Consider the following 22,459-nt stretch of genomic DNA (forward strand, 5'->3'; position numbering starts at 1 on the left):
TGGTGTTCATCTCAGTTTCCCATGCCATGCATTTTATGGCATTTTCACACTAGTATTGTCACTGGGTCTCAGGGTCTCCTTTTCACACCGCATTCTCCCGGATCTACTCCATAGTTAGCATGCACCACCAGCTATTGTCCAATTATATTACTTAGATGGCGGTAAACACTACATAGCATTACAAATGTCCATCACACTTTTAACAGGCTGCATGAGAAAACCACTGCATATTTCTCCATTTGGGATACTGATGGTTGAAGTGTTAGTATAGTGAGTATTATTGACAATACAATTTGTGGAATCTGTATTTACTTACTGAAAAGGAACAATTAGTAAGCCTAGAAGAATGCTGCCCTCTTCTGGTGTAGTTATAAAACTGCAAATCAGCAAGAAAGTGAGTGAGGATTTTCAATCAAACAATCAGGAATCCGGAATCAGGAATCAGGAAACATTTATTGCCAAAATATGTCAAACATACAAGGAATTTGTCTTGGCGGATGGTTTATGACAGTAGACAGTGTAACAATAGACAACAAGACAGCAGTGCACAAGTAATAAAATAAAGTAAGATGAAATGCTAATGCAATGGGTTAGTAGAATAAGGCTATGGGTTAGTATAAAACAAGGGAATAAAGTTAAAGTTAAAAATGTAAAATATTTTAAAAAGTTAAAAAATATTAAGCATAAAGTGCACTAGCGAACAAGTAACAAAGTGACGAGTGACGACAAAGTGATAAATTACAATTAAAGTGACATGTGCAGTGTGAAGGGGAGTGACCGGTGGAGTGTTATAGTCAGTCCGTGGGGGACCGGGCTCTGTTGATCAGCCCGACTGCCGACGGGAAGAAACTGTTGGTGTGGCGGGAGGTCTTAGTCCTGATGGACCTCAGCCTCCTGCCAGATGGAAGGGGCACAACCATCTCCACTTTCTTCAGAGCCTTGAGCTCCAGGTTGTTCTGGCTGCACCACGACACCAGATGGTCAGACTCCCACCTGTAGGCGGACTCATCCCCACCAGAGATTAGTCCAATGAGGGTGGTGTCATCCGCAAACTTCAGGAGCTTTACGGACTGGAGGTGCAGCTGTTGGTGTACAGGGAGAAGAGCAGAGGGGAAAGAACGCAGCGCAGATGTTTCCCCAGCTTCACGTGCTGCTTCCTGTCAGACAGGAAGTCTGTGATCTACTTGCAGGTGGAGTCGGGCACGTGTAGCTGAGAGACTTTGTCCTGCAGCAGAGACGGGATGATGGTGTTGAAGGCAGAGCTGAAGTGCACAAACAGGATCCTGGCGTAGGTTCCTGGGGACTCCAGATGCTGGAGGATGTAGTGGAGGGCCATGTTGACAGCATCGACCACCTGTTGGCTCTGTAGGCGAACTTCAGGGGGTCCAGGAGGGGCTCGGTGAGGGACTTCAGGTGGGTCAGGACTAGCCGTTCAAAAGACTTCATGACTACAGAGGTCAGGGCGACGGGCCTGTGGTCATTGAGTCCTGTGATCCTGGCCTTCTTGGGAACAGGGATGATGGTGGAGGCCTTGAAGCAGGCTGGTACGTGGCATGTCTCCAGAGAGGTGTTGAAGATGTCAGTGAACACCAGAGACAGCTGGTCAGCACAATGCTTCAGGGAGTGAGGGGAAACGGAGTCCGGACCGGCTGCCTTACGGGGATTTAGTCTTTTAAAGAGCCGGTTAACGTCTCTCTCCAGAATAGAGAGGGTCGTTGCTGGTGGGGAAGGGGAAGGAGATATAGATGAAGAGGCGTGAGCACCTGATGGGCTGGGGGAGGGAGGGGAGGGGGACTGCAGCAGGTTGGTGGAGCTGTGGGGGATGGGATCAGGACATTGTCTTTCAAATCTGCAGTAGAACTCATTCAGCTCGTCTGCCAAGCAGAGGTCATTCATGGAGTGGGGGGTTTTTGGCTTGTAGTTAGTGAGGTGTTTGAGGCCTCTCCAAACCGAAGCAGAGTCACTTGCTGAGAACTGTTGTTGGAGTTTCTCAGAGTACAGTCGTTTAGCGTCTCTCACCGCCTTGCTAAACTTGTATTTTGACTCTGTACAAGTCTTTGTCCCCACTCCTAAATGCCTGATCCTTCTGCAGGCGTGTCGTCTTACTTGTGACTGACCGTCAATGCATCTGTGTGAGGAATACTGCTCTGCAGAGATTGGGAGCAGACGTACGAACGCACTCAAGTTTAGAAAAAGTAAGAAAGACGGGTCTGGCAGCTGCAAAACAGAAAGGTGGTAATGCATTTATTTTAACCTTTGGTTAAGGCTCATTATTTTACGCCCCAAAATGCACTTCTATAGAACACACTTATGACTGAGAAAATGAAGATACTGCCTATATTTCGATGATGTAATGCTCATAAAACACTTTGGGTGTGTGTTAGTTTCGACTAGTGTAGTTAGTTTCGACAAATCTTAAAAATGTTGAAAATGTTTGTTACAGTAATGTGGACCGTGTATTGCATCATATGTTGTGCAAAAGTAGTTTTGGAAAAACCCTCATGTGATTTAATCCATGTACTGTTCCTGGCTTGACTTTAAATAAGGGAAGTGAGTTTTAAGTATTTCCCAGACAGCTTGTTTAACTTGTGCTGTCCGTCACTTTGTCAGTTTCAGTTCATGTAAAGCTGCATTAGTGTCAGTGTTATATCCACTGAAATAAATGCACCAGAAAGAACTGATTTGCTCGATTCAGTTTCAGACATATCGCATACTGTGTAACTCTATCTACAAATCAATGAGCTCCTGCACACGCAACTGCCCATCTTGGAGGTGGGTTCTCCGTACAAAAACATCCACACAGGCTTTACTCTCACTTCTTTCTCGAGGTCGATCACACAAGCACTCAGAAACCTTGAGCTATGAACTTTGCGTTGTGCTGACCCGTGAACCATTATTGACTGTTGCTTTATAGTATGTGAGATAATAATAATAAAACTTGCTCTCTGCTCTTTTCAAACTGTGGGCCAGCATTTCCAAAGCTTTTTATAATGTGTGCTCGGGAGTACTACACATTATCCATGAATGTCGTGTATACATTAGTTATACGGGCCATATTTGTGAGTGATAAGTATTCTTTACTTTTGATACTTTTAATATAATTTTCAAAAGATTATTTGGTATTCTTATTCAAAAACTTTTATGAAGGCTTTCAAATTGCTAAAGAGGACATTGTGGTATTAAGTCAATTATCTGACTTGTTCCACAACTTTTTATGAGCACGTTTTGGAAGGTTGTAGGATTCAAACATCAACAACCTGCTATAATAGATACAAAAGCAGCAGCCCTGTTTCTGCTCCTATTAGTTTCGTGCAGGATTATTTTCATAGCTTTTATAAAAGAACCTCAATCATTTACACAAAACAGGACATCTTGCATATCTGAGAAACTGCAGACTAACTAAGTAGAAACAAGAGGCTGAGTTTACTGTTTAATCTGTAAACTTTGAGCTTAGCTTTGACTTTTTCAGCCTCTTTATGGTCTTAAGTCTTGTGACAGACATGCAGCCAAGCAAAGAGACAACAGGCAAGCAAAAACCCCTACCATGGAAAAATGAATATGAATACATTGTTGATACAAGATTTTATTCGACTTTCAACCCACACATTGTTTCCACCATGTATTGGAAGAGAAATCAATTTATGAAGTAAATTCCCAGCTTCTGTTTCTGTTTGTTTGTTCTTCACCTGGTCTCTTTTTTTGTGATTGACTGGAGAATAGTACTCATGCTCCTGACAATAACGGAAATGTGAAATTTGCTGAGCAATTCAATTCTTATGTTGAAAACAGGATGTGGAGACCGGAAAGGAAATTAAAAACAACTGTGTTTGAGTTTGGTTTTAAGTTGCAGAGCTTTCCAGTATAATTAGTGGGTGACGGCATGACAGGAATCACGAAGCGGTGTTTTTTTCACATGATGGCATCCCGATGACTGGCTGAGAAAACGATAACGAAAATGAATTAAAATGCACTGTAATGTAAGGTACTTCTTCTATGACCTCGATACACGTTTCCCAAAAGCATGGCATCACAAGACATGTTTTTTTATGCATCACTCACTTATTCCCTATTTCAATGATTTACTCTCTCTTCCTTCATATTTTATGAGCGGCTGACCGCCACCTGACGGGACGTAATGCATTTCATAACACGACGGCAGCTATAAAAGTATGTCTACCTAACGCAGCCCTGCATTACCCACAGGTGGATATACCTCTGCTCCCTTATCACACAACGTAGAAGCAGGTAAGCAAACATGCATCGACAGACAAGCAGGCTCTTCCTGTAATGCAAGCGCAGCCATCCAAACGAACAAACCGAAAGAATGTGAGGGAGGGATAGATGACAGATTCAAAGAAACGGGGAAACACGTCTGTTACTGTGGCAGAAGGCATGTGACGCCCAACGTCACGGCAGTTAGCGTTTGCTTAAAGTTCAGTCTCAACCTGTGTGGTTTCCTGCAAGTCACACTGTTTTTCTGCTTTCGTGTCGTTCAGGATGAAACTGTTGCTGGTTGCTGCTGCGCTGGCAGCGGCCAGCTGTGCCAGCTGTGCCAGCATTTCTCTGGAAGACCTGGAGTTTCACGCCTGGAAACTCAAGTTTGGTAAGATATTCTTATAAGAGTTTCTTTTATTGTAGTCCGTTGTCAAGTGTAGTAGATCATGTTCAGGTTTCCGTGAAAGTACTGCCTGTGTGTTCTCGGTTACACAGCCTACATTTCCTTTGTTAGCTAATACTGGGAGATCTGGAATAAGGATTAATAATTCATCACAGACTATTTCCTCCTCTGATTGGCAGGAAGGTCCTACAACTCTCCAGCAGAGGAGGCTCAACGCAGGGAAATCTGGCTCAGCAACCGCAAACTGGTGCTGGTGCACAACATGCTGGCAGATCAGGGCATCAAGTCCTATCGCCTCGGCATGACCTTCTTTGCTGACATGGTAAGCCCACGCGGACAAACATGTGGTTTCTGCCATTATTTGGCTTTTCACTTTCTACCTTTGTGATTATAAGGGTCATCAGTATCATTTGGTTGCAGTCAGCTTGTGAGGATACAGTACGTTTTGGATGAAGACCTAATCAAGTGACTGAATGAGGTACTGAATTTGATCCCTCTTCAGGAAAATGAAGAGTACAAAAGCCTGATTTCCATGGGCTGCTTAGGCACCTTCAACGCGTCTCTGCCTCGCCGGGGCTCCGCTTTCTTTCGGCTGACGAAAGGAGCTGATCTGCCCAAATCTGTTGACTGGAGGGACAAGGGATACGTCACTGATGTCAAGGATCAGAAACAGTGTGGCTCCTGCTGGGCCTTCAGTGCGGTATGTACTACAACAAGCGGGGGTCTTCTCTTTTGGGTAATGCGGGAAACACAACCGTCTTCTGATGTCAATCCCATGATGTTTTCATTCAGACTGGCTCGCTAGAGGGTCAGACCTTCAGGAAGACAGGGAAGCTGGTGTCTCTGAGCGAGCAGCAGCTGGTCGACTGCTCCAGCAGCTACGGCAACATGGGCTGCAATGGAGGCCTGATGGACTACGCATTCAAGTACATCCAAGACAACGGAGGGATAGACACAGAGGACTCATACCCGTATGAAGCTGAGGTAAATGGAAAGCAGTGTGATTGATACATCTTTATAATACAGCATCCAGTGTCACAGCTGCCGATGGAAATGAGTGCATTAAGACCACAGCCATCTGTATAATAGATATCCAACAGCGCCATCTTGTGGACAGAAGTAACGGTGGTAAGAGGCGTACTGTAATTGCAAGGCCTGTTCATTGACAAGTCCATCTCTCAAAAGACTTTACCATGAACACTCTTGAAACCTTTTCTTCCATTACTTGGGTATCTGGCATGTTACTAACCCTCAAACTGTGAAATAATACAACAGTCAGATAACATGCGGTTTAACAAGCCATTCAGAATCGTCTCCCCTTTCTATTTCCCATGCGGGCTTATTTCACATTTTTTAAATTCTTATTATTATTTTGTATGTCAAAACATTGTAAATATACTTAAAACAATGTTTAAATTGCTGGTAACATTTTCTCTCAATTAGGATGGTCAGTGTCGTTACAATCCCGCCAACAGCGGGGCCACGTGCACAGGCTACGTCGATGTGACACAAGGCGACGAGGATGCACTAAAGGAGGCCGTGGCCACCATTGGACCCGTGTCCGTCGCCATCGATGCTTCTCCGCCGTCCTTCCAGCTGTACGACTCAGGTGAACAGTTTAAAACACTGCGTTCTCGTCAAATGCAGAATAAAAGGAGTCTTGGGGGGGGGGGCTATCGTTATGCCTGTCTAATCCGTGGTTTCGTGTTACAAGGAGTGTATGATGAGCCACAGTGCAGCAGCTCAGAGCTGGACCACGGTGTTCTGGCTGTGGGTTACGGGAGTGACAACGGACGCGACTACTGGCTGGTAAAGAACAGGTAAACTACCACATCTTTTGCTCTTTGACTAAAGGAACGGAATTCCTGTCAAAACTCGTGGTCACAGGCAGCAGTAGGCGGACATCCTATTTATAACTCCACATTGCACGAGTTGTTACAGATCATTTTGTCCTTGCGTAGAGCCATTGCTTAATGAGTGTGTTCCTGTAGCTGGGGTCATGGATGGGGAGACAAGGGCTACATCATGATGACCAGGAACAAGCACAACCAGTGTGGAATCGCCACTGCATCGAGTTACCCCCTGGTGTGAGCAGGTGAGCGGAGACTTCCTTCCCTTGCAAACACATACTATTAAAACAAGTCAAAGAAGTCAAACTTCTAGGTGTCTGCACAGATGCACGTGAAAGAATGAACGTGCATTGCACTTTGATGGCAATGAACAGTTTTTTCTGTGCTTATTGTTTTTCAGGTCCAGGACGTTTCTCAGTGAGGAGGAGAAAAGGGAATTGTCTTTAATTGTATAACAAAACTGAGTTTATTTTATTGGTAGGATCTTTCTTCTGTATCTGCAATTGTTTTTGTTTGACTAAGACTGTAATCAAATGTAGATTTTTTACAATGAGAATTGCAAAAAAATAAACATGTAGGTTATTACGATTTTGTGGCTTTTCATTGTCCACAAAGTTGTTCTAAAGTGTTGCTCAAGAGACCTTTACAGTCTCGGGCCAAAGATAAAAGCTGTGGTGAGTTTCAGACGTTGAAAGGAATATCTCCTCTTCGGTCTCCTCTTTGAACTTTTTGCTCGATCAGATAGCATTTCCTTGCGGTATCGACAGTCACTTTCTGTGGTTTCTAAGAAGATCTTGCAAGTGAGAAATGATACACTTTTCTGGGGTTGAAAATCCTTTATGGCAAAAAAAAGGCCATTAGGAATGTTATGCTTTTTGGCATCTGTTACCGTCAATATATACTTTCAAGATCAGCCGTTCCTTTTATCTCATCTTCCTTCTGTGACACTCAAGCCACCCGAGGATCGGTTACCATTTAACCTGTGCTCTGAGAAATTAAATGAAAAAAAAAAGTTTCATTGTCATCTTTTGCAAACAGTGATGGAATACTAAAGGTGTTTTTTTCAATTCATCATGTGACTCCAGAGTGTGTGAATAAGTCATAAGCAATACACCCAGCACAAAATGCCAATCAAACTCAATCACTCAATATAACCACATTTTGTTGGCCTGGACAGTTTAGTGATGGCTGACTGTTTATTCCCAGCCAATATTCATTTTATTTTTCAGCAGAATCTTTACCTTTCAGAAAGTTATTTTATTTCACGTTTGTGACCACCAATAAATATGCGGCATAAACCTACAGTGGTTGATACTAATTTGCAAAAAGCACATTATAAAGTAATACGATAATTAAATTCTTCTTTAAACAGTATTTGTGATACTTTTTTTGGTTTTGCGTGTAATCCAACTAAACAGCGGTACTTAAGTCATTATTCCTAAATATCTATCGAACCATAAGCGGAGGAGGGTTGCTTCACTCAACTGTAATCCATAAAGTCTGCTATAAATAAACGCCTAATTTATTTTTCTTCATCTGTCCGGGGTTATTCACCCCAACTGCATTTAGTAGCACGGAATAAAGCTGAAGAAAGACGTGACTTTGCTTAGTTGCAAAGCACAGTGCAAATAACACAGACTCCTCAATCTGGCTTTGGGTATTTGCTGAAAAATAAATTACTTCTAAAAGTCATCAGTGAGAAAATTTTCACCTTTCCACAGATGACATCTGTTTTAGTCGCCCCCCCCCCAATGTAATTAATAGAATTCTATTAAGTGATTGAAATTTTACCCACGCTAAATGTCATATCATTTCTGGGTGTGATAATATTTGATGGGGAGGACGGACAAACATTCAGGCAGGTATGCAGAGGGTGGGGGGGGCATATTAGGGGATTTAATCAGCTTGTGTGACAAAATGTGACCTTGACATCTTACTTTTTCTTCCCCCGGTTGAGGCAAGCAGCAGCAGCAGCAGCAGCAAGAGCTGCGGTGTGGAAGCAAACACGCACAGCCAATTTAATTGAAAGAGAGATTTAAATTATCTCTTGTCAGGCTATTCTTGTAACAGTAGACCCGGGGAAGTAAACCTTTTATCAGCACCGGAATGTGACAGTTTTCCGCCAATTAGGCCTGAATGATTGTTATCGAGTTATGTTATCACCATCTTACCTTTTATTTTGACAAGTATGATGGACAGCATTAGAAAGGGGAAAAAGCAAAGACGGAAAAGCTCCCGGAACACGACAAAGAAGGAGGTTGTGTATGAGGTGAGGCAAGTTAATTAGTTTTGCTAAATCCTCCTCAAACAGCAGAAGCCAATGTGACTCTACAAAAGGCCATTACTGGTAATCAATTTGAATCTGTTTTACCCATCCCAAGCAAACCAATTAGGCAATTTAATTTGGCTTTTTTGATTCACAGCATATCCACTGCACAGGGACAGGGCGTCCAAATCGCATCCAGCAGGGAGGGACAAGTGAAAACACTAGGAGGTGATGTTGTAAGAAAACAAGGCCATTGATTTGAGCGAGCCAGAGAAAACGGAGGAAAAGAGAAAAAAATACAGAAAGCCTGGCAGGATGATAAATAAGATAAGATAATTAGTTTTATTTTGTTAAACGGATCAGTGATCCTGCTGTGTTAATTTAGAACTGCCTTTAATCTTTAATAGCTTTAAGCTAAATCTACACTCGAACTGTGACTGCATATATGCAATACGTATATAAATATATATATACATGTATATATATTTTTTGACAGAAGTTATTCTATAATGTCAGTAGATGGCAGTATTTGACTGCTGATGATCATCTGTGGAGTGAATCTTACAGTACATACAAACCTCCAAATATGCACATGTAGCACACATAAAGTACATACAAACCTCCAAATATGCACACAAAACACACATACTGCATTTCCCTGCACCACTGAAACAATTAAACGCCTACAAAGCTCACGCCACACTGCTTGATCAACAATGTCACCACACAATTTCAGCAGATTGGCCGTTGGGTCAGTATGCAGCAACGCGCCAGTGAGCCGTGTCACACGTCCTGGCAAAACAAACTATGGATACAGACGGGGACACTTTTCTGTGTTATCCACCCCCCATTATTATGCCTTCCTCTGTGCGTGCAGCCCCTTGCATGCGTGTGAGTGTGTGTTTGGGGGGGGGGGGGGGGGGGGGGGCGGAAGTCAGGTGGTCTGTCATGGTACAGTTGACATGTGAGGTTGTGACAGACAGAGTTCGGAATGAGCGGACACAGGGCTAATGCACATGCATCCACACAGGTCATTTTCTTCATTTTTCAAATGAAGAGCAAATAATTCATTCTCGCACATCCATCTTTGTCTTCTAAATCTTTCCTCATATTAATCCATTTTTTTCCCTTCTCCATCCTCTCCTAGCCAGCCGCCTTTTCGGTCTGAGAGAGGCGAGTGAAGCTAACCGCGTGAGAAAAACAGCTCTGGCAAGGCCAATTACACCCAGACAAAGCACTTTGCATGTTATTGTGTTAGGGATTCATGCTTGATTGACTGAATGGGTTCTAATGAGGCAGGGGAACGACGTGCAAGAAAAGGAAGAAGCACTCCTCAATCACCCACGCACTCACTCAGACAGACACACGCAGGTACAAACACACTTGCTGGTGCACATTTACAGCGCAAAGGTGAGCAATCACACCGCGCACATGGGAGCGCGCATACAGTGAAGATGCACGCAAGCCTGCACTAACGCAAGCGGTTCTCAGGTAACAGCTTTTAAGTATTGTGTGCATCTGTAAAGTGTGTGCAGTGGGTGGCAGATGAAGAGGAAATGGTGGAAAGGTAACTTGCTGGATTGCCTCTGCATATGCTCCAATGTGAAAACCTCACTCCCACAGGCACCCTTTTATAGTATCACTTCACTGGAGTTGGATATAGTAACAGATGGATTGGTAAAGCCTACAGCAGTGATAAAAAATGTCAGCCGTTATTCTTGTTGAGCCTGCGTAACAGATGTTGGTTTTATTTCTGTGTTGTGTTGTGTGCCGGGCTTTGACTCAACTAAGCTTCGCATCTTTGAAGTTCTTTTATTCTCCCGTCTCAGGGGAATGAAGGTTGAAACAGATACTGCTAGCCACAGGCTAATGACGATAACAAATGCCAGCTATGATGTTTGCAAGATCACTGTCAACAAAATGCAAATTGAAAGAGAAATGAGCAACAACCCAAGTCCAGTCTTTGAATTCTAATGGGCTGGTAGTCTGTGTGCACAAGCACTTACATATATCTACTGTAATATGCATCATATGTCAATGCATTTGATTTCCACTCTTCGCCATCACTGACGGGCACTTGCGTGAGATTGTGTGACCTCTGAGCATTATTTACAGCGGCCTTCTCCTTCTTTAATTATTTATTTCTGCGGGGACAATGCATACCAACCAACACTGTAAGTGAGCCAGCGTTAGCCAGAGAGGCTAAATTCCATCTACGGTCCTACGCCGGAGGTTTCAAGGCGGCCTGAATTTAAAAGTTCTCATATAGTAACGGATTTAAAATTCGTAGACAACAAATACCCAGCAAAAGGAAAAGGGCACGACAAACCAGAGCAGACATAACAGGCTGCAGAACAAACCCACCTACTGTACAAGCAGAGTGTAACAGTACAACAGTGAAGCACGTAACGTACACATAAAAAAGGGAAATAGCAACACGAAACAAGACAAATGCACATAAACAACCTTTTTCTTCTTTGTCCTGCCTTACCCCCCTCCCCTCTGCTTAGCCCTTTCTCTTCCGCAACCCTCTCGTTCATCATTTCTTGTCTCCCCTACTCTCCTCCCTCTCAGCTCCGCCTCGTCCATCTCCCCCCCCGCGCCGTAACGAGGTCAGGGCGAGGGGTCAATTGCCTGGGCGCACCGCAGAGCATGTTCTTGAAGGAGAAGTCATGTATCTGCGCTCCTTCTTATCTTTTTGTTTTATATCGCCTGACAACTCTTTCCCACAGGAGTCAGCCCCGCTCTAACCCTGCAGAGACCCCGCATACCTGCGCGTACGAGGTTTTTTTGCATGCATGCACGTGTGTTAGCGCGTGTGGGTGGATGCGTCTCCGCGTTCTCCAGTTCTTCACGCTCCCTTTTAGCCCAGCCTTGTTTATTTGCCCTTGCTATTTCTTCCTGACCCTTTTTTCTCCTTCTGGCTCTCCTCTATCGATAACCAAAGCTAATAAGGCAATTAAGTCCTAATTAAAGGAGTCTTCAGAGAGAGGGGAGGTCTCGGGCAACTTCATGAGAGCAATATGTTTACTCAAGTCTCTGGCGAGATCTCCCCCGCTGACTCCTGACATGCAAAAACAAAGTTCAACTAAATAATGAAAAGGGAGCGGAACGGTGCGCGCGCAGTCTGTTTCACTAATTCTTCAGATTTCTCTCTGTGTTTGCAGCCCCTGAAGAAGCAGGTGACACAAGGTAACTACCTAATTTGTTCAGCTCCAAGTGTATCCAACCAGCGTCAGCCCACTCATTGTTGTCAAATTTGCCAGCGCGGATCAAAGAGCGCTGTGCAGCGTGGCAGCCAGGTTGCCTCGGTTTGGCACGCGGAATCAAAGTCGTGGATTAAGGGAAAAGTGGGGGAGGGGGTTCAAGGCCATGTGACAGGCGCTCATCTTCTCTTTAGGATGTGAGCTGCTTGTCACAAGGGTTTGTGATGTCAGAGGTTCCCTTACATTCCGTTGCGTGCGATCACTGTTTGCACTTGTAGTCTGAAGCAAAATCTTTACCCCTGATTTAAAAGGCACTTACAATGCATTAGCCTTGTGGTAATTACTAGAAACTCAATTAGAAGAAACCGCTGTAGACCCAGACCAAACTGGAAGGCTTAAGTTGCAACGCTGGTAAATGGATTTGGAGTTAATTTAGTGAGTCAGAGGGTGAAACAGACATCAGTGATGTTTTAAGCTGCAACCTGAGCACTCGGAGCTCCGTACTGTGGGCTGATCTCCACTCCCAGTGTGACAATTTAAACTCTGGGAATTTGTTTTACACATCTATGTGCTGCGTTTTAGCACAGACAGCATGTCTGTGCATGTGACAATCCTAAGGTCAACCATTCGTTGTGTTTTTCGTCAGCGCTGTTTTTTCTGGTGTGTGTTGTAGACGTTACTGTCTACGCCTCCGGGCTTGTTCGGAATGGAAGTGATATATTTTATTCATGGCTCCTTGTATGTTCTCTAACATGCCTCCGGGCAATTTTATGAACTTAAGCACCGCCTGTCTCTTTTTAGTTAATGTCTATTTTTGCTGTTTTCCAGCGTCTTTTTGTTTCAGTTTCCAGTGATTTGTGCAGCGCAGATGATGATGAAAACAATTCATTTGAGACTGATTGAGATTGAAACAAAAAAAATGGAGTTATATCATATACAATTGTGACCAAAATAATTGTACTGGGCGTGACATTTTTCCAGTTAAAGAAAAAACTTTTTTACAATAATCCTAGAAAACGTTGCAGTAGCACTACCTCACCCCAACTTTCATTATCGATTGACGACTATTCTCGTGATTAATCAATTGATCCTGAAAAAATCCTCAAAAAAGCCTCCCAATTACTGTTGACTATTTCTATATATCCATAATCCAAATAGTTCCAGATTAATTTTCTATGAACCGTACGTTGGATTTCTGTGAAACAATTTGTTATGGTTTATTAGAGATAAATTAGATAAATTATTAAAATAATGTAATTATATATGAGCAAAACAAAAATCAGCCTATAATCTTATCCATGCTAGTGAATTGGCCGGCCTGTAGGGGTGTGTACCTGTGCGTTCAGTGACCGCAACGGACAGCACACTGGTAAGTCGTGGCACATTTTGGAAGAGAGATGCACAGTGAGCAGATGGACTGCACCTTGTGGAAAGTGTGGGTGGTAGAGCCTGCACATTGCTCAGATTGGTGCCAGCACGCTCGCTGGCATGTGTGTGTGTGTGTGTGTGTGTACACGTGTTTGTGTGTTCACGCATGTGCTGCTGCTCTTGGCTTCTGGCTTGGCGTAAAGTTGTGTATGCATGTGTGTGTGTGTCCTGTGGGCCGGCGAGTGGGTGTGCGTCGTGAGAGCGCCGCTGTGCCTCCCTCTTCTGGTGACCAGATGGCGATGAGGCCAATCGCAACCACCCGACGGTTTCTGACATCATCACTCAAAGACAGGAAAGACAGACAGAGCATTTTGGAAACAAAAACTTAATAAAATATATAAAAATATCAGTGTTGTGATTTTATACAACAATTAATTCCCCCTTTGAACGAACAAGACATCCTGTGTTTGTGGATCTTCTACCCACTGACACTGTCGAAGCTCTCATTCCTTAACGCTACCACAAGGACCTGCCATTTCTTTCTCAATCTTGGCGGCCCCTGTTAACCAAAAGGCTACCATAACTTCGCGTCAGATCAGCAATCGAAAAAAAAGGTTCTGTGTTGTTATTTTGCTACTGTCTAGTTTTTAAAAAATGTACTGATACCAAGTTACTAGACAAAGCAAACGTATGACAACAATAAGGTGAAATGGGAGTAAATGCACATCAGATGCTTCTGTTGGGCCTCACACGTCCCATTTTGCAGCGGGATCAGATTATTATTGCAAATTTCAGGATTACAACTCTACTTTTTCCTCTTTGTGCTTCCTTTTTTGTATTCTAAATGCAATTACAGCAGTCTGATATCCACAAAATGTTTCCAAAAAAAACAAAACATTTACTACATCAGACTTTTTGTAAAAGCTTCGTGGCCACAGTACGTGCTTGATTAAACTGATGGCAACTCGCTTTCCCCATTTCACTGCTCAAGCGCCTGCTGTGCAATATGATAGGGACAGGTGTGAAAATGACACAAAGGGAGCTAATCACCAGCCACCCTCATATGACAGGCCGATACTACTAATCTCCAGAGTGTCTAATTGTATGTGCAGGCAAAGTGCTCCACGGCAACACGTTACAGCAAGTAATGACAGCAGTAAAGCAAGAAATATGTAGTTGAAGTGATTATTGTTTTAACTGGCAACAACCATGTCATGTTTAATGTGGAGGAAGAAATACCTACTAATTGATCCAGTAACTAAGTCGATCTAGTTGTGAATGTATATGTGATGCTTAACATACGATACATCTCATGGTTTAGTGTTCCCAAAACAAACTGTTTTGCATTTTCTTCTCATGCCACTTGAACCTATCCAATTTTCCCACAATCCTTCAGGTCCAAAGTTACAGCCACGCCATAGCAGATTGGGGCTCAGATCGCATGTAAAGGTCATCCGGGGCTATTAATGAGTATCTTTGTCCCGAACTGGGTCTCTGGCGCTTGCTAATTGAGTGAGCATCTCTTTCCCTGCATCTCGTAGATGTTACGCGCAGGCACACGGACAGCGGCGCCGATAAAAGTCTTTTTCCTTTCCGACGCCGCTAACAGTGGTGGCGTTTAGCTAAATAAGGCTGGTTACGGACGCCGTGCCAAGCAGAGAAGTCCGAGCCCACCGATTCCCCTGCCGGCACTGCCTGGTGCGCCGAGCAAATGGCCAATCAACTGCTCACACAAAGCAGAAATTAGCATATTTCCTGGCACAAAATCGCTCCGTTAATTGCAGCTGCATTGAGCCCCTGTCCTCCACTCCACTGTCTCTGTTGTTTTTTTTGGGGGGGGGGGTTTGCACTCTCCCCATCAGCAGCCTCTCCAAGTCTGTATTTTTCTGTTATTCTTTTACATTTCCACTCCCCCCCCTCCAATCATTCAGTCTTCATCAGACGGCCATTGTGCGAGCACAGAGGGAGAACACTGAGTGGAAGATGGGGGCCGGGAATGTGCTTGGCAGGCTGTACAATGGGAACAAGGTTGTCAGTCTCAAATGATGCTTTCATAATCAACACATTGGAGCCGGGTTGCTGCACAGAATGAGAATATCAGCGGTATGTACATTTCTGTGGTCTCTCTTTTCGCCTGTCAGTCTTTCTTTATCGACGCTTACGGCTTCCTTTTCTATCACAACCGTTTTTGTTGCGTTTCTTTTTTTGATCCTTTCTGCATTTTTGTATTTTCTACTGCCCTCGTGCAAATTTCCTTGTGATTGTGCCTTGCTTTCCCTCCCTGGTGTTTCATTTCCTTAATTCGCTGCCGGATCCCCAGCGCCATGCCCCCGTGCCTCTGACTTTACCCATTTCCGGTTTTACCACTCGGTCTTGATCTATTTTTCTGCTGCTAATTGCAGGCAGAAAAAGAGTTGCTGGGTGTGCGATTAGCATATTGTGCTCTCAAGATCCCTATCCCCCAATTTGACACAACAAAAAAATACCCCGGGAACAGCGCGACACAAACCCTAGTTAAACTTTTTTCCAAGTCAACCCATTAGTCCCACTGTCGGTGCCTCTACCAACTAACACCTTTCAAAGTTTCCCCACCGACAGCTTCCCCCTGTACTGTCACAGTCATGTGAGCATTCTCTTCATACAATCATGCGCGTGAATCTGCCCCCTAACTCTGTTATCATCGCCGGGCTCACAAACCCATCTCGGCTAACACCCTCGCAGCTTTATCTCCCGTGCCGTGTGCTGTCACAGTTGTGGTGTGCCTGTCTACCTCTGTTGTTGCGTGTAGTTTGTCTCGCAGCCTTCTTGTTATGGTGGAAGTGTTTATTCTGCCAGTCAAAGATGAGGCAGCATCACTCATCCTTGTGTTGTGGAAAATGGCTGTGTGAGGAGGGTGGGGGCGGGGGACTGTTAAGAGTCCCAGATGATTTACAAATTTACAGATTTAGACTCGTGCCAGGGTGCAGCTTCACTTCCTCTGGTGTCTAGAACTGAAAAATAGAGCAAATAAAATTAATTTAATTTAGAAAAGGGGAAAGGTTAAGAGATAGGATCCTTCAGGAAAGTAAATGTTTATTCTCAAAATCAGAAACAGAAACAGAAACTCACATTTCAGGAAACTATTAAGAAACTGTAGATAGAGGTTTAAGGTTTATCAGATCAATTCAAAACTCATGAAAATCTATTAACATCATAAAGCAGTCCTGCTCATTGATTTGCAAAATATTTCAAATGTGCTGCAGAAACCACAATATAAAGAGAATAGCAACATCTGTGAACAATCTGCCATCTCATGGTTTACAGTATATCGTCATAGCCTCCATTCCTTGGTAGAATTAGATTTTTTGAATAAAATCCAAAGTTGGTACAGTGGAAACAGGATTTGAGAACTGAAAGCCACATATGAAGCCTTAAACGAAAAAAAATGGATTGGCACATCCAGGTGTTGATATTTTGTATTTACATATCTATATGTAAATATATGACGTCTACATATATACGATAGGCCTATATGTAGATTCTCTACATGATGTACGTATAAGGAAGGTAAAGTTGGGATGCGTATACTTAACTCTTAACTGTTAACTTGTTTGTTTGGCATTTGGTTTTAAATTGTTTTCAAAGCTTCTCTTCAAGCGTGGTGATGGTAGTTTCTTGATTCATCCACTTTTCCTTTTGATCAGTTCAAAGACTACACCAATTACTATAAAACTCACCTGTCACCAGTTGCTTTTGTTATTAGCGTATCAAGTCTTTTATGATTACTGTGCAATAGTCCACCACAAAGAATGGTATCCTAAAATTCTTCTTCTCTTTTCCCTCATAAACAATGAGTAATTCCACATGTCGATGCTCTTCCTTGTTCAAACTGACAGTTTAATAGTATAAAACAAAAGGTTTAAGAAAATGGGGGCAAAGCAATTGCAAAACAGCTGGAGCCTGTTTTAGATGCATAGAACATATTTCCGCTTGTGAAATTTGGCATATAGTTATTTGAGAATAACAGTTTAGGATATAACAACAAACGTTCATTTTCTAATAAAATTAAAAAACCCAAATGATGTAACTCAATGTAAGAACAAGTTTCTTTTTTACCTTTTTTGATCTGGCACTCTCCATCACATTCATGGATCTTGCAGATAAATCTCAATAAGCATGGCTCTCCGGTATTAACAGTGTTTAAACTGGAAGGCCTGAACAAATAGCCTCTTTATTAATAATGCTTGACAGGGCTTCTGGTTGGAAGCTAAAGGCTCATTAGAACACACTAACTAGTCCCTGGTAGCAGAGGCGCATGGCTGCTGCTGGTCCATGATAAAGAACGGCCTAATTGGCTAATTACATTCGCAGACAAAGCTCAAGAGTGCTTTGCTTATGGACCTCATTTCAAAAGGGCCAGTATTTAAAATGCGTGCCGTAAAACCGGGGTGGCTCTTAAGGAAGCTTGCTGAATAATGAACACGCAATTGCACACTGGCGAAGGCACGTGCACTCGCGCCAGCAGACACACTTTCACTCACCAACACGCTCAAGTTACTGCAACAAAGGGGAGCAGTGAATTCACATCATCGTATTAAGGAGAATGCATTCATTAACATGCTTTGTGTCTAAACCCTTGTTAGACTCAACCAATCTAGCTGATTGAAAAGGGAATTGCTTTGAATGATGTGATTTTTCTTCGTCTCTTCAATCAGTCTCTTTGTTCCGTGGATCAAAAGTTAGCAGGTTGACAACCCTTTCTGGGAAATTTTACATTCTGCTCCAACTTTTGAAATAGGTCCCGGCAGTGAGCTAAATAAAGCCGAGAGCTGGAAGATGAAGAGCTGAATAAAAAGAAGGGGGAGCGAGAGGGGGGGTATATAGCTGACCTGACAGGAAGTCTTTGACAGGGACCCACACGGCAGGTAGCAGAGGTGCACGCCTCAGACACTGAAACTGAGCGCACAGTCATCCATCACCGTGGCAACTCCGCCTGTCAGCATAGCAGGCCGGGGGACGACAAAAGGCGGTGCCGGGGCAGATGGGAAGGGAAAAACGCCCAACCAGAGGAACCACGGTCAGATAAGGAGACGAGACAGCAGCCCGATTTGCAATGACACACACACACACACACACGCACAAGTTAAACGTGGGGCTAAAGTGTGTGTTGACCGGTGGCCTTGGTTGTCCATATGTCCACACTGAAGACCGGCTGTCTGGAAGAAGTAGATACAATCCATCCATCATTACACTTCCCCCTGTCTCCGAGACCTCTACCCAGACCGTGGTAGACGTGCATTTGACACAGGGGGGGTTTTCTGCCTCTCTCCTCTGCGTGCTTTCCAGGAATACAATCACGTGGAGACAAAAGAAGGACCAAGAGCATGCATCTATTTGTGCTGATCTGTGTTAACAAGTATCGTAGTGCACGAGAACATTTATATAAGCATTGTTTACTTCTCAAGGCAATGATTAACATTTCATTTGACATCGTCTCTGGCGTGGTGGTGGGCGTTTATTTATGGTTGTCTGTGTCTTTGCGTAAAGAGAATCTCACGACCCGATCATGCGAATATTGAAGCCGATCAATAAACAACAAACCTGTATTTGGATAAGGCCGGAGCTCATCAGCTCTCCGGAGCTCACTCTTGGTCGCAATTTTAAAAAATCACATCCAATTCACAATTAAGGGCTGATTACAATCATCACCAGCTTGTTGTGGAGCGACTGTGGGTGAGTGGAGCACGCGGCTGTTCTCCAATCAGAGGGCGGGCGGTTTGATCCCAGGCCGCCTGTCGATGTGTCCTTGGACAAGACACTCAACCCCAACATTGTTCCTCATAGCCGTGACCATGGTGTGACTGTGTATGGCAGCTCCTGTCATCGGCGTGTGAATAGGTGAATGATGACATGCAGTGTTGAAGCACTTTGAGTGGTGGGAGGATAGAAAAGCGCTGTACAAATACAGGCCATCAAAGGATTATGGGAAAACAGACTATTCATGGTCAGATGAACAAGGATGAGCAACCAGCCTTAGGAAAGTTGCTAATTGTTTAGCAGTGATTAAAAAAAAAAGATTGAGTATAGTCCAAGTCTCTAAGGAGCAGATACGGTTGAATTGCTGGTAATTGTCAACTGTGGTTTGATTGTTGTGCAACCAAACCAAAGCTGGCTGGACGATACGGTTTCTGTGATACATTGTGAGTAATTACATTTATTTTATGCACACTGAACAACACGCCACAGAGCCCAAGTTTAATTTTCCACAATTACTCCTCTACCAGACCTGTTTCACTGTGTAAATGTTGAGGGAGCAGACTGCTTCATTTAATTTAGACACTGTAAATCATGGAGCTTAGATTCAACGGAAGATTAAAATGTAACTCGGTTTATTTTCTCTGAGGGAATAAAAAGGCAATCATCAGAGTATCTTGTAACTAGTTAAATTCCATGCGAGACAGATGTAGCGCTAACCGAGGTATTGATACTGCAGACCAACAGTCACATAATCCTCTGTGATGATGGCTGATGCTCGAGGTGCTACAGTCAAGGATCAACTCTGTTGCGAAATCTCCGGGGCCACAAGTCGAGATTAACCCCAATTTACAAAAGTAGAGGCTTGACACGAAACCGTGTCAGTGGAGATGATATATAAAAAGGGAAAATACCAGTGTAATAACAGTCGAAACAAAGAGGTTGTCATGATTCTCTTTCCATCTTTTTTTCTCACCTCTGATATTATAATTGGGAAGAAATGAAATCTTTTTTTTACAACTTTCCTCTGAACTTGGGGTGTTATAAATTAAAGGTCAGACCCTGACTGCATCATTACTCGGATTAATCTCTGTCGGAATATATATATATATTCCTACATTCCTATATATATATATGCACATATATTATGACACAGAATGGCTTCTACTCTGCACCTGTAAGTAAGTCGTTACTTTTTCTAATCAGTTGGATCTAATGTATGAGTGTATTACCTTGCAACAAATGAGTGTCCTAGGACAGAAAATTAATAGTAGCACAAGCACCAAATTAAATGTTGATATGTCAGAATTCTTTGCTTTGGAGATTGTGATCTGTGGAAGTGGAAGGAATCTTTAACTACAGCCGTTTATTGCTTGTGTGAGAATATTGGATGAGGGACAGATTACTCAAGAACTACAGTACCAGAAAAGGGAGGGTGGCGCTCTTCCGATCGATCCACTTCATCAATATTGAATCTGCTACACGAGTCTGCGGCACAGAGGGGAAATGGAGAATTAGGAGGGAAGCAAGACAAGAGGGGGTGGGGGGGTGGAGGAAGAAAAAAAGACTAGACTTTTAAAAGTCAAATGAACGGATGAGGTGGATTGTGAAGTTAAAAGGAGATACAAAAGAATCCGAGCTACTAATGCAGCCCTTGGGAGAGCTCCACAGAATTATCTATAACAGAGATGGAGGAAACATAGACTGAATCACCAGCCGTGGCTCTTTAAGAACATTGCTTGTAAAAGCACACTTGAACTGTCTTTAACTCCTGCATTAATGTGATTGTAGGCTTCAGACAACATAATTGTGCCTTTAAAAACAACTCGGAATCAAGACTCAGGACTGCACAGCAGTCGCCGGAGGCAGAGCTGCTCCTTACGCACATCTGCAGTCGCTTCCTTTTTTAACACGAAGCCACAGCGATTCTCTTGAAATCAGACCTGCTTAAAGGTGGTTTCGGGGCTCGTGTGTCAAACCCGCATGTGGGTGTATGAGACTACGTGATTGATGGATCCTGTTACGGCTCCCAAATTACTATCAGCCACAGTACCTGCTGTTCTCTTAAACAAGGAATTGTTTAGTCATTATTACTGTGCATAGAAAATTACAGCCATTCTCATGAAACAGTGTAGTGATCATCTCCCTGAATATTATCCTCATATATACATGTTCTACGCGGAATGTAATAGAAAGCCATCTGTGAGCGGGCCTCTTCGTAGCAATGCAATAAGTTACACAAAGCGCTGACACTAGGTAAGCACCATGGCAATAAGTGCTGCATGCCATGCAGGGAAGGGAGCGTGAAGACTTCAAAAAGAAACTACCGGTAATGAGATTGATTGATTGGATGCTCTCGTACCTAATTGGCTTGATGAAGAATTAATATCTTCGCTGAATATTTGCGGCAGTAATTATATTATGTTAACGTGTCGTGTTTGTATCAAAGGAAATGTGTATAGTAGGGGGAGTATGGTGTCAGCTACATGCTGTAGGATGAAAAAATGCTTAATGTCTGACACCAAAACCATTAAAACAGGACATTTATAAGAGTAATGTTTGCAAACAGGACACAGAATTGACACACCATCAGCTTAGAGGTGATGGATGATTCTTAGCAGCAGGAGAAGTACACTGTGCACAACGTATGGTCACACACAACTGCTAAAAAAACACAGATTTTCGCCAGCTCTTACCTTTTGCATTTTCTGAAAAAGCCTTTTGCCCTTTTCTAAATCAATGTGTGTGATGTTTCTTTTTTCTCCGACAAAAGGATACTTGCCGGAAAAAATATTTCAACAATAGCTCATCATAAACCTTCAAATGGGCTACATGTCTTGTTATGTAGGTGATAAATAGATGGGATAGAAAATAATAGAACACTTGGTTATGTTAGTGAAAAGATTATACTTTATTTTTCCTTAAATAAAAACTAATCATTTAAAAAAAAGTCATAGAATCTAGTGCTTTAAGGAAGAAATATATTTTTCAATAGTAAACCAGTTTTTCCTTAGCTCACATATAAACACACACACGCACACATAGAAACCCACATACGTACCCATACATTAACCTGAATTTACATCTCATCCGCCCCTTAACCTTAGAAATAAGGTATAATATAAAGTTACATTGTTGGTTGCCCTTTGTGGAGACGGCGTTTCAATTTCTTCTCCGGCTCAACGAGCGAGATGGTCGAGTGAGCTAGAGAGCGAAGGAAGAGAACGTCTTGCAATAGGGAGGAGGACTGCTGATTGTTTCACAAAGGTTCTGGTCTGAAGCACAAGTAAACACCTCTTCACAAACCTGCAGGAAGGTGCAGAAGTTTAAAAGAATGCAGCCGAAGGCGTACGTCAGCTTGTTGTGGCCTCTCTGCTCTGAGAGTGTTTACAGGCCAAAAAGATATAGTAGATAGATA

General features: G+C 43.1%; 1 protein-coding gene across 2 annotated transcripts; it reads left to right on the top strand.

Annotated features, from left to right (window-relative positions):
• Positions 1 to 4,086: 4,086 nt before the first annotated feature.
• ctsl.1 (cathepsin L.1) lies at positions 4,087 to 7,056 on the top strand. Of its 2 annotated transcripts, none has more exons than XM_078090022.1 (9): positions 4,087 to 4,245; positions 4,497 to 4,603; positions 4,798 to 4,940; positions 5,121 to 5,318; positions 5,411 to 5,602; positions 6,062 to 6,227; positions 6,333 to 6,438; positions 6,610 to 6,713; positions 6,869 to 7,056. In XM_078090022.1, the coding sequence occupies exons 2-8, from the start codon at positions 4,498 to 4,500 to the stop codon at positions 6,707 to 6,709; spliced, it is 1,011 nt and encodes a 336-aa protein (XP_077946148.1). In that variant the 5' UTR covers positions 4,087 to 4,245; position 4,497; the 3' UTR covers positions 6,710 to 6,713; positions 6,869 to 7,056. The 2 variants fall into 2 exon arrangements, with proteins under 2 accessions (XP_077946148.1, XP_077946149.1); XM_078090023.1 differs by having other exon boundaries at positions 4,242 to 4,390.
• The last annotated feature ends 15,403 nt before the right edge of the window (positions 7,057 to 22,459 follow it).

This window comes from Gasterosteus aculeatus, chromosome 15 (assembly GCF_964276395.1).
Source record: "Gasterosteus aculeatus chromosome 15, fGasAcu3.hap1.1, whole genome shotgun sequence".
Lineage (NCBI taxonomy): Eukaryota > Metazoa > Chordata > Actinopteri > Perciformes > Gasterosteidae > Gasterosteus > Gasterosteus aculeatus.